This window comes from Simochromis diagramma, unplaced genomic scaffold, assembly GCF_900408965.1.
Source record: "Simochromis diagramma unplaced genomic scaffold, fSimDia1.1 OVJJ01000596.1, whole genome shotgun sequence".
NCBI classification, from domain to species: Eukaryota; Metazoa; Chordata; class Actinopteri; order Cichliformes; family Cichlidae; genus Simochromis; species Simochromis diagramma.
This window is the reverse complement of record NW_024387245.1, coordinates 14,992,770-15,005,028: the sequence shown is the minus strand read 5'-3', so window position 1 is coordinate 15,005,028 and position 12,259 is coordinate 14,992,770. Positions and strand designations below refer to the sequence as shown.

Below are 12,259 nucleotides of genomic sequence, written 5' to 3'. Positions count from 1 at the left end.
CCTAGTCCTGATTTAGCATGCTTCAGTGGCATGCAAGTAAACAGTCTGTGTGGAGACCAAAGAGATTTCACTTTTTAAAAATTATTTTAAACTTGTAGCTGTAAAGAAGGTACAGCCCAAAAAAACTGTCTGACAGACCAAAGAAAAAAAACATATCTGTATATAAAAGATGGATATAAACATGACTTTGACTTATAAACATGACTTTGTCCCATTTTTAGGCATCCACTCTAGCATTATAGCTGTTGTGCAGGTTTTTGGAGCCTGGGGTGATAATATTTGGATGCAAGGGTAAAGGCTTGGGTATAATTTCTTTATCCGCAAGTTCACTGGGATCCACTCCGGTTTGAGTGATGCCAATTTTCATCTTTTTCTTTTTTTTGACCTCGCGTACTTCTATGCAGAACTTAAGACTATGGTGCACCAAGTACATCACAGTAAGTGGAAGATATCAAAGAAGCATAACAGTAATGGTTACTCAGCCATCAGGTCTCCAGCTATTTCAGGGTCGAGCTGCCTATTTATAAACTGTCCATTTAAAATTGTGTTTAAAAAGTTTCTTTTTGTGTGCAGAGAGTCACATTCCTTGTTTGCGTGCACAAACTTGGCCAAGTAAAATTGATGCTGATTATGCATAGAGCAAGAAGTCAATTTGTTGTCACAGGGTAGACAACAAGAAATTAAGTTGCAACATGTTGTGTTGTCTGATTCAAGATGGTGGAAACACTATTAAACATTTTAATGCGTTCGTCTTTGTGTGGCTGTCATCACTCGACAGTCACACAGGGCTTAGTTATTGTGCTCCTGCAGTAACTCTTAAAAGTTCCTCATATGTGTTCTCAACCTAATTATACAACAGGTTTCATTCAGAGAAGCCCTTTGTTGTACATTACCACCCAATCAGAGAGCAATCAAGCCTGTATCAGTGTATTCTGAGGAAGTCAGAAGTTCTCGTGTACACTGTACACATGTTGAACATGTGCTGATTAAACAAAACAAAAAAAGAGGAATTTATCATTGCAAAACCAGTCAAATGGCATTTTACATGTATCACAAGATGTTCAGTTAATCTTGCGTGTTTCAGATTAAGTGCATCCCTTCAAATGAGGGGTGGAAGCATAGATATGAATATTTTATGAGCCTCTGAACAATGGGCTTTTGAATAGCGATGGCAAATAATCACCCAGATGCACTTGATTGCAGCTGCTATAACATCACCCCACCAGCTTTTAACACTGTCTCCTCTATGTGTTTCATACAAAAACTATACAAGCAAAAGGACACAAGGCTGTCCTTTTTTTTTCTTTACCAGTGTGGCCTGTTTGTTTTTTTAGTGAAGCAATTTTAATGTGATTCCCCTATGTTTTCTGGACTTCCAATTATTCCCTCGACAAATATCCATCACAATTTCCCTCTCTGCCTTCTCTGCAAAAATTCCTCCAAAGATCTGTTGTCTGGCTCACTAATGCATGCTTCTCCATGCAATGACCAAGATGAGCAAGGAAAGCCAAGGCACATGAAGAACCTATTAGGGGGCCTAGCAGCCAGCATCAACGCTGGGAGGCCAGCCAACTCAGTGTGTGAACAATGGGAACGCAGCTCAACAAAAACATCCTGCAGAAGTGAGAGACTGAGAGGGAGGGAGGCAGGGACTTGGGGAGAAATGTGCAAGCGAGCAGCAGGCGAGATAACACACTCTGCCTGCCATGGGATCAAAACAGAGAAGGGCTGGTGTCTAGAGGAACTCAAATACATCAGATCAGTGCTGAAACTTTGAGCTGAGGTCATTTATGGTTCAGCTGCGGTGCAGACACCGATTTTAACAGCTGCTTCAACAATGGCACAAAGTTGTCAGTAAAAAGCTTATAACACTACTGCTTTTTTTTCCTCTCAGAATTGCAACTCTAAGACCACAACCGTTATTTCGAACACATGGGAAACCCTTTTTACTCAAACGTTCACAGTTGAAGCTGGTCAACACCCAGAAAATGTTGCAATACGAACAGGTCTGACATGTTGAAAAACGTATTGTTGCCTCTGTTTTCCCACCAACCGCTATACAGCTATGCAATATCAGTTGCGAGTCATCATTTCTAAGAAAGATGTTGATGTTGATGTGACTCACTCAAACACTCAAATGAACAGGAGAAAAAACAGATTTTGCATTTTAACCAATGCTGACATGAAATGAAGCACACATGCAAAAAAGAAAAAGAAAAACTGAAATAGAAATCAGAGCATAATGCACACACTAATACACTCTTTCATAACCATTTTGCTTGTAAAAGAGTCAACATATCAGAATAGCACAGTTCCCCCTTTTACACTTATGGCCAATTCATTTTTAAGCCCATTTCATGCAACATTATTTTGAACACAAGCTGCAAGAAAATCACAAAAAAGATGCAAAATGCCTCAACAATGTGGATGATTTTGAAGCAAGTCAGACTTCTTGGAAGTCTTCTTACTTCTTAGAAGTCTAACTCCACAATTAGTTTTGCTTTGAAGAAGATAATTTGATAGGGAGTATAAATAGTGAGTAAGAGACTGTTAAGTAAGGTAAAACAAACACACACAAAAGTCCTGGTTGTTAGCAGAGAGCTGAAGTGTGGTGCAAAGCCTGGGTCTTAATCATTAGGAAGAGAGCATACGAGAAGAGCGTGTTGGAAAAGTTTTTGTGTGTGGGGGTAACATAAAACCATCTCTCCAACAACACACACAGGGGAGGGGACCCTTCTTTAAACTGAGCCTACCCACAATGCACTGGGCTCCTTTATCCCGGCAGTGAAAGGATGAGGCCAGATGAATGACAAAAAGAGAGAATGGGCATCTGGGTTGGGCCCTGCTTGGAAGACAGGGAGGGAAAGAGGGAGAGAGAGAGAGAGAGAGAGAGCAGTGTGGGGGTGAGGGGGGTGTTTCCCAAACCAACCTTTTCAATGAAAAATGTGAAGAGAGGGGGGCGCGGGTAGCTTTTGCTTGGGACATAAGGAAGAAATGTATGCATACACAGCGGATTTTAAGTTTAATGATTTCTTTACTGGCTTGTACACAAACGTACAAAAATAATACAGCACTCATCTCCACATGACATGATGTCATCATCACAGTGTTACAAATGTTCAAAAATAAAAGAATACAAACAAACACACGAAAAAACTCCAAAATCAGACATGATGATGGAACATCTGCATCACACATGAAAAATCAACCGTTTCCTCCTGCTTGAAATGAAGCAAGACCAGAAACACAAGTTGGCCCAAAGAAGTCAGCACTCTTTCATTCTTTTTTCTCTTTCTTTTTTCTCCTTTTTTTTTTTCCTTTTTGTTTTTTTATAGAAAAAAAATCATCTCAATGTGTACACCAATCCGGCAGCAGGCTCCTTACGTCATAAATGTTATGACCATAGCGAGCCAAATAACTGCACAACCGTGCAATTCTTTATTATGTTACAATGATCTTACCATCAAATGTATTATTCCCCTTTCAAACAAAATCAGGAAGACAGCACTTCAGAAAAGAAAGTGCCCCAAGATATCATCATCTTCAGCATCGATATATATATCCATATGTATATATACATACACCCAATCACAGAGATACACACGTCTTTGTTGAAAAACATCATGTTTTTTCCACAAAGTAATACACACATTAGGACATCATCACCTGGAGCATATATTTATACAATAGTATTTTGTTGTGTCTGCTTTTTTTTTCTATTCAGAAAAAAAAATTAAATGTTGACACATAAAAGCCAACTTTTCAACAACAGTCATCAGTGCAATATTCAAACAAAAGAGAAAAAAAAATCAAGTTTAAGACAAGCGATGCATATTTCATTTGTTGCCTGATACCAATCTATACCTTAATGTAGTTGAACTATTGTTTCGGTTAATTATCGGTTGTTCCAGGTTGAAAATGGGACACGTGCCTCATGAGAAGACACACACAACACGCACACACACAAACATAAACACATACACCTTAACGGGAAAACACACTCGTGCACACCTTCTCAAGAGCTTCTCATGAGGTCAGCCAGTGCTGCTGTGAAAATTCTGTTGGCCATTTGAGCAGTAGGCATTTTTTTTTCTAAAAACAAACAAAAAATAATAATAATAAAATAACAACATCAACATTAACAAGAAAAGAAACATACAAGCAGCATCATTACAAATGTTAGGGTGCCATGACTTTCAAAATGCAGCAGGCAAATTTATGAGACCTAATTTTCCTTTTCTGTGAAATCCTGCAATAGTCATGTGTTGTTGATCATTTTTAAGTCTTCATCGTCCAACAGTATTAGGGTCCTGCTCAGTAGTAGTAACTATTCCAAAGCCTTGGCTCTTGCAGTTACCCCATACGAACACTGGGGGCGCTCAAGACTCCGATTTTGTGCAATAAAACTCCCTGCATTTATAAGTCATGCGATACAATTCCATTTTTTGTATGACTAAAAAAAAGAGAGAAAATAAATGGAACTAAAACAACCATACAGGCTGATAAGGACACAGAGAGAGAGAGCAAAGTGGAGTATTATAGGGGAGACATGCAACAATGGCTCTGTGTGTGTGTGTGTGTGTGTGTGTGTGTGTGTGTGTGTGTGTGTGTGTGTGTGTGTGTGTGTGTGTGTGTGTGTGTGTGTGTGTGTGTGTAAAGAAAGACAGAACCAAAGACTCTCTTGCAGAAAAGGCAAAATGATGTTTTGCTTGTCAGCACTGGTTTGGTTGTAGTGTGAAAACTGTCCCGAAGGAGGATGCAAAAATGGGTTCATTGCATCTTCTTTACTGAAGTCCATCTGGCTGTGAGGTTACTTTAGCAGACACAAACAGCCCATCGGCATGCGGATGATCACAGACTCCAAACAAGGCGGTGGTGAGGAAAAACAGAACGACTTGAGAATACTTTACAGACGAGGTAGCTGGGAAAAGGCAACCAAACAGAGTCACTTTAATGGGAGGATGAGAAAGTCCTCTCCGAGGGGGTCGACAGCCTATAACTGGGGGGTGGGGGTATCTAGAACTGTGGCCAGTAGGATGAGGGTGGCAGGTCTTACCTCCACACGGGACAGTTTACACAAAAAAAGTCTGAAGCAGCTTGAGTCACCCATTATATCCTTACACAATACAGATCGTTTTTAAGAAGAACCACAAAATATTTAAAAATGCATCTTCTCAATGTACCTTCATAAATTAAAAAAAAAACCCAGCCTGCTTTCACAGTGATGACTAGGATGTTAATAAAATACTGAAAGGAGATTATAAAGTGAAATTAAATGCGTCTTTTTTTATACAAAGCGAAAGCAGCGGTTTTTAGTAACACAATGACCATTGGCAAAGTGGTCGCACTGGCCTGAAAAATTGGACGCCAGCATGGCAAGATCTGCTTGCAGAGCGCTCTCATCGCTCTTTTCCTTAAAAAAAAGAAAAAAAAGAAACAGAAACAAAGTAAAGCTATTGTGTACAGTACTTCACAACAATTATGAAGTCAGTTGTTGTTACATAATGATTACACATCTGAAAATGTGTTGGATAGCCATAATGCCGCTCTTTGAGTTAAAAAAAAAAAAAAAAAAGAATGAAGAAGAATCACTAAAATGTATTAAAGAAAATAAGACCTCTGGTAACCAACAGAGGGCAACCCTTCTTCTCTTGTTCATGTGTCTTCCCTTTCAGATATTCCAGCATGCAGCCATAAAGCATCAAGTGCCTGTTTCATATAAAATAACTTAAAAAGGGGGTTTTACAGAACAATGAGGAGCAACAGGTCAAATCTGCGCTCCCACAAAGAAACTATTCGGGATAGGGGAAAAAACTGGGCCATCTGCTCTCTGGAGTCCAAACACACACATGCGATACACAGAGACTTGATTTCTTTTATAGTGGACGACACGATCTAATACGAACATTCAAGAGGAAAGCTTTAGTACCAACAAACTCACGGAAATGGGTTTCTTTTGTTAAAAGATTCGTGTTGAGGCGCTGTGTATGAACCATGCGGTGCTTCACTCGGGAGTGCAGAGAGGACCCCGTTTGGTTTACAGTGAGGAAAGATTATTGTGCAGGCCTATTTTTTATCTCCTTTTTTATATGATTTGGCACAACTATGTAAATAATGGCAGTTTTTGTTTTTTTGTTGTTGTTTTTTTGTTTGTTTTATTGGTTTTTTTGTTTTATTTATTTATTTTTTTTGCTTTTACAAGAGCCTGGCTTTCCCGTGTGTTGTGTTGCAGTTTTATATTTAAATTGTAGTTGATTTGTTTGCTTGTTTGTTTTAATTTTTCTACTTTTTCCTTTTTCTTTTTCTTTTTTACCTGACAGCAGAGTCTGATCACCGGGCGCCAGAGGAATACTTGGCCTTGGTGATGAGGTATAGCACAATGTCTTGGTGGCCCCCGAAAGCGGCGATGTGTAAAGCGCTCCACCCTTCCCGGTTGGCCAGTCTGATATCTGCACCAAATTTCACCAGCAGTTTTACCAGCTCCAGGTTTCCGTCAATTACTGACTGATGGAGGGCCGTCTGTCCTTCCGGCCCGAAGGAGTTGACGTTGAACTCGCAGTTTGTCATGTTCTGCAGCAAAGAGTGCAGCTCCTTGGTGTTGCCCTTCTTCACCGCCTCCTGGAAAACCCTTTGCGGCGCGGAGCAAGTTGACACATCCGCCTGGCTCATGGTTGCAACTCGCTGGAGGGTGGGGAACAAGTAATCCTGCCTGGACTCTAAAGCTGATAATGATCGTCTTCTCCCTGTTGAGCGTCTCTGGTCTGGTAGCAATGCCACAGTTACACTGGATTATAACCAGTTAAGGCACTTTAAAGTAGCCCACTAAAACGGAAAAAGGTCACTTTATATATATGTGTGTACATATATCCCAAAAAGGACAAGAGAGAAAATGGCACACTTGGTGTGTAAATATTTGAGAGATCATAAATCCCCTAGAAAATAGAAGGGTGCTCTCAAGTGATCCAGGGGACTTTAGAATATAGTTCCCCTTCTGTAGCAGCAGTAGCAGCAGGTAGCCTGCACAGGGGGATGGAGAAGAGAGACACCTCCGACTTTACTTGGGAAAACTGGAAGTATGGCCACTATCTCCACAGAGCAGCCTCCTGCGTGTTGGATCCCCGTCGTTTTTCCTTGAACGGTTCGATCTGTTCCCTGGCTATATGTCGCTTCTCATGTGGCCAGGGTGTCTGGGAAAGACAAAAAAAAAAAGGACAAGAGGAGCCCGCATGAATCCAGAATCCTCACCAACAGAGTGCGAGAGACCCTACATTCCGCCACATCCAAGAATGAGTGCGCGGAACCACCGTGCGCACACGTTTACGCACGGGTACACTGGTTGAATTTTACCGCTAAACATGTGAGAACTGTAATCCGCTGCAGATTTGGGACTTACCTGTGACAGATAGACGGGTCCCTAGCGACGCAAACGATAGAAATCCACCGAGTGGCGCGATCTGTGTCCTCCTTGCGGTCCGTGTGAGTCTCTGCCCTCCGCTGCGCTCTGAGAGAATATTTTACGCGTCCTTCATTTGCATGACAATACCTTCCCAAAGAATCAACTGTGGAGGAATGGGTGGAGATCCGGGGAGGTTATAGGCTGCCGATTCGGTTTGAGGGAGGGATCAGGGTCCTGTGAATCTGTAGGGAGGGGGCGTGGTATTCCGAGGGGGAGCCAAATGTTGCTGCAAAGTATTAAACAAGGCGCCCGCAGCAATCCTACGGTGATCTCTATATCCGATCTCCTGCAGCCCACCCCGTGAAGCGGACTGAAAGTCACAGACACGGTGTAGCCAGCGCTGTAAACTGCTGAGAAATCGGGCACGCTGTAAAAGGTCCACCACTGGATTGTCGTCGACAGGAACTTGCGACAAAAAGTCAGTCAGGTGTCAGTGACAGCGTGTTGGACACTGAAGGGAATTGACAAGTGTTGCTCGGTGAAAGTTGATCATTAATTGCTGCTCGATGAAAATTGTTACTAAGAAACAACATCAAATGAGTCTTAATCGCAAAAAAATATCTCAAAGAATGGAGTGTCTATTACTCAAATTTACCTTCATATTAATTTTCTTTCGAATTTCAAAGGAGGTGAAATCTCTCGAAAGGCGATAGAATTTCACTTCTTATCATGGATCGAGGATTGTATAAGTTAAATGGGGTTTTTTTGTTTTTTTGTTTTTTTTAAATCTCAGTTAAGTGAATCTATATTGAATCTGGAAAAAAACTGGCATCACTTCTTGTGAATTTGGGGGTTTTAAGCGTCCAAATAATGACAATTATTCCGTAGAGGGAGTGGATTACGGCTATGTGTTGATTTTGGTGTTCCAACTTTCTCCGGAGTGTGGGACTCCACACAAACGCCTCAGTTAATTTGTGGATAAATGTGAAATACAACAAAGAAAGAAGATGAGATTCGTCCAAATGCTAGACTGAGGCACAAGGAGACATTTGTACACGCCGTTCTACCAGAAGCCGACACAAGTACGCTATATTACGTCCAACCCAAATGGCATAGAGTTAAATACAAACCCCAAACGGGTGGATTGTCGCCGTCATACCTACCGGCATAAAAACACCTCAAAGGAGGAGATTATAGGTGGCTGTTTAAATCATAAACGGCGGATATAGTCCACTTGTTTTTAAATGACTAGACTGTGAGAGTTCAGATAACAAAAGCCCCGCGCTACTTCCTTTTTGCAAGTGAAAAGAGGTGACGCTTTGCACAGACTGACACCGCCGCTCAGCTACCCCCACCACCGTGGGAACCGGGCGCCTGTGTGTGTCAGTGTGTGTGTGGCGCAGAGAAAAAGGTGTCGATAGATATCCCACTAACTGACAGAAACACGGCTCGGCACAAATAAATAAGCGTTACGGTGACACAGATGGTTAGATAAACGCAGAGACGGAGAAAATGGGTTATGTAGAAACCGCACCAGGTAGGCTACCTGCAGCTCAGCCTCCTTCTCTGACCGTTTGCTCCGTTTGGCGACCCATTCTCCGTGTCATCTGTGTAACACTTTACAAGCCGCTTTCCGCTCTGATGGTTTGGCGGCTTTCGCACTATCAGGTTTTCCCACAGTCAGAACTGTACATTTGGCGCACGTCTGTGGCTCTATCTGCATGCATGAGCGTGCTATTGTGGGTCGGAGCGGCAGTCCGTGGGAGAGACAGCAACAGAGGTCCCACAGATGAAGCCCCAGACTTGCTCAGTTTAATCTAAAGGAGAAGACGACACAGCGATTCTTGGGAAAGGCGGCTGATAATTAGGTGCATACAGACGTTCCTCTCCCTTTTAAGCAGACCGGAGGGTGTCCTTTAAAATCATGAATGAGGCACCTGAGGGTCACAGTTTAGTAGCCACAGATAACCACAGAGTAGTGCTTTCAGTTAGCCTACACGGCTGCACATACCACATTAACTGGTTCCATTAGTGCAAACCGGCTTTTAACGCCGGCATGATGCACAGTATGGATATGAAACAGGCTAATATTTTATTGGGTTTAGTTACACGATTAAGGGATCGTGTAGTTAGGCACAAGAGAACATTCTTGCACTGAACATGTAAGAAAATGTGTCCCTTTTTTTTTATCAATATAGGTAAAGCTGACTTTGCAGCATATTCTGGAAGCAACTCAGAAAGGACTTCTAGGCCACTCTCTTCTATGTTTATGGATATGGAGATACCTGACTTTCAGTCACGCTCAAATGACAGCAAAAACGAGCTAATTTCATCTACTCAGAATGTCTTTGGGGACATGTGCAGGTGACTATTTGTGCGCCTTTTTTTTTTACCTCCTACAAGTGGTCCACAGCTGCAAATGCTCCAAAACAAAGCCAGCTCTGAGTCACCCATATGTGGTGTATTCAAACGTGGTGAATAACGAAGTCAAGTCGATGATGTAGGCTGCAATAACAGACGTGTGTTCCCCTTCGCTGTCTCCGTATAGGACAGAATTAGTCAGTGAGGGTACATATGGCCGTTTGCAGAGCAAATCTATCCCATCAGATTGAGGGGAAATTTAGATTGTGGGTTGTTTTTCAAATTATAATTTAAGAAAAATACAAGTGTTGGTTTAATTGTTTCCTATTTGTGTTTTTGCTGTGCAAAGACTTAACCCAAACTACAAAAGGCTTGTGCCAATTAACCAGAACGTTTGGATAAAGTTGTCCGTCACTTGCAAAGGTATAATTATACCTTGGAAAACGCTCTATTGCATAAGTCCTGAATTGTGAAGAATTTATGTATTTGTTTGTTTTCCTCATTTTACATTTAGTGCGCAAAATGTTTGCACATTACTGTACATGTGTGCATTTTTTTTTCTCAGATTACTGAAGGGTGAAAAACAATTTCTGGAAAATCAAGAACATCTGTCCGCTATCAGAGCTTTTGCTGCAATGCGTCTGGACACTTGGAAAACATTTGCAGAGACTACAGGAGCCAAAAGTTTTCCATTGGATGAGTTTCTCCCCGAAGACCCTCCCCAACACATGCACTTCTCTCTTGAATCTTTCGTGGTAATGTGTGCCTGGGAAGTTGCCAGAGTAAGTTGAGATAAAATACTTGTGAATTTTTTTCCCCCCCACAGTTTCTCGCGTTCAGTTAATATGACGTCAGGTAAAACAACTAAATAAATAAATAAAAATGTAAAAACTTTTTGTTAGGTTTTTTTTTGGTGGGGGGCACAGCTATGAAGAGCGGTCGGCTGGGCACGGAGGGTGCAATGAGGCCAGCTTGCATTGAGATAATGCAAGCCTGTTCTGGTTTTGTTTGTGCAGCCATGTCTTTGCTCTGCTTTCGTGCGATCATAAACAAGATAACATCCCCCCCCCCTCCCCGAAATACAGAGAGGCTTAAGTGCTGCACCGCAAAAGGAGCAACGAAGACCTCGTAGCTGCGCGGTGCCCGAGTTTGGCGCCGACGCCGGGGCAGCAATGGGCCAGACGAGCCGGGAGGAGTCTCTCCTCTGGGTTCCATGTTGCAGAAGAGCCCAAACGGGGAAATCACACAACAGGAGGGAACATAAATCTAAATTTAGTTGGGGGTTTTTTAAAACATAATTTCTTTTTTAAACCTGTTTTCACATTCATACCTGAAAACATGCGTGCTTGAGTCTATGAGAATAGAGAGAGAGAGAGAGAGACAGAGAGAGCGAGAGGGGTGACGTTTTACCGGGAGGGGAGGGCCTTCTGCATCCAATTCATTCCGGGCACCACGTGTCCCCAGAGCGTGGGAAAGAGGCGAGCTTTTCTTCCCAGCAAAGAAAGAGCAAGGATCAAATAACACGGTGCTGCAGCAGAAACCTCGCGCTCTGCAGAGGCAGGGGCTGCGACCACCCGGACAAGGACGGGACAGCACACACCGGGTTTATTTGGAAGTTAGGGTGTCTGCTTCAGTCATACCAATAAAATACACCTCGGGGAAGCTTAATGTTACTGTAGTTATTGCACAGGCTGCTTGGCGACAAGCCAACAAATGCTTGGACTCCAGGAGGCTCGAGAAGAAGAGGTCATATTATTATCGTATTAAACTACACCATTGCCAGCATAGCGGTCTCGTTCAGCAGCACTTGATTGTGGATCTTTTTCGAAACTGTTAACACGTCACAGAGGTGGATTAATCCAGCTTCCTCTGGAGAAGGTCTCACGCAGCATCAGCTATGCGTTTATCACGAGCCCTTTCCCCCCACACCTTAAAGTGTAGTTTTACATGATTTATTAGAGCTGGTTTCCATATGTGAAAACGCATAAAATGCTCAGATAATATTTTCATTTAGCTTTTCATCAGTATTGCACTGTTCTTGGGAACTAGACTTTCAAATTAATTTTCATGTTGCAATTTTTCTGTAGCTTGAACAGGTCCAGACCTTCCCATTTATAGACCACCAATAAAACCTCTATGAGAAAGCAGTACAAAAACTGATAAAAACAGCTCTTTCAAACGTACCTATTAAATTCCACTATGCTGTTTGGCAATGTGTCAACGTGTTTTTAGCTTCAGGTAGCTTCCACAGAGTATTTTTAAGCTTACTTTTTAAAAATTAAATTTCACTTTTGACTTTACCTCGTGGATAATTTGTTTTAAGATGCTCAGAAAAATAGAATAAATTAACAGTGGCAACAAATACTTGACACAAAGTCCCTTCTTAGACGTCCCAGATTTAGTAACACATGCACTAAAAGGTGCACAGGCTTCTTGTTTTGACAAATGTGACCAAATTAACAAATTAAGTCTAGTTTTATCTTCAGTCTAAAATGATTTCTT

The 12,259-nt window shown here is 41.9% G+C and overlaps 1 protein-coding gene and 1 long non-coding RNA gene across 2 annotated transcripts in view; both read right to left on the bottom strand.

Moving 5' to 3' along the window:
• The window catches only part of LOC120714343, an 873,031-nt gene that overhangs the window by 674,836 nt on the left and 185,936 nt on the right, over positions 1–12,259 (bottom strand). The gene's annotated exons all lie outside the window — the stretch shown is intronic.
• Positions 3,006–8,673, bottom strand: nrarpa (NOTCH regulated ankyrin repeat protein a). The gene is made up of 2 exons (XM_040000506.1): positions 7,394–8,673; positions 3,006–7,187 (listed from the first exon to the last, which is right to left on the bottom strand). The coding sequence occupies exon 2, from the start codon at positions 6,667–6,669 to the stop codon at positions 6,331–6,333; it is 339 nt and encodes a 112-aa protein (XP_039856440.1). The 5' UTR covers positions 6,670–7,187; positions 7,394–8,673; the 3' UTR covers positions 3,006–6,330.

Bases quoted from the DNA above. Each gene is read 5' to 3' on its own strand.
- nrarpa (XM_040000506.1), bottom strand. From the start codon at position 6,669: ATGAGCCAGGCGGATGTGTCAACTTGCTCCGCGCCGCAAAGGGTTTTC.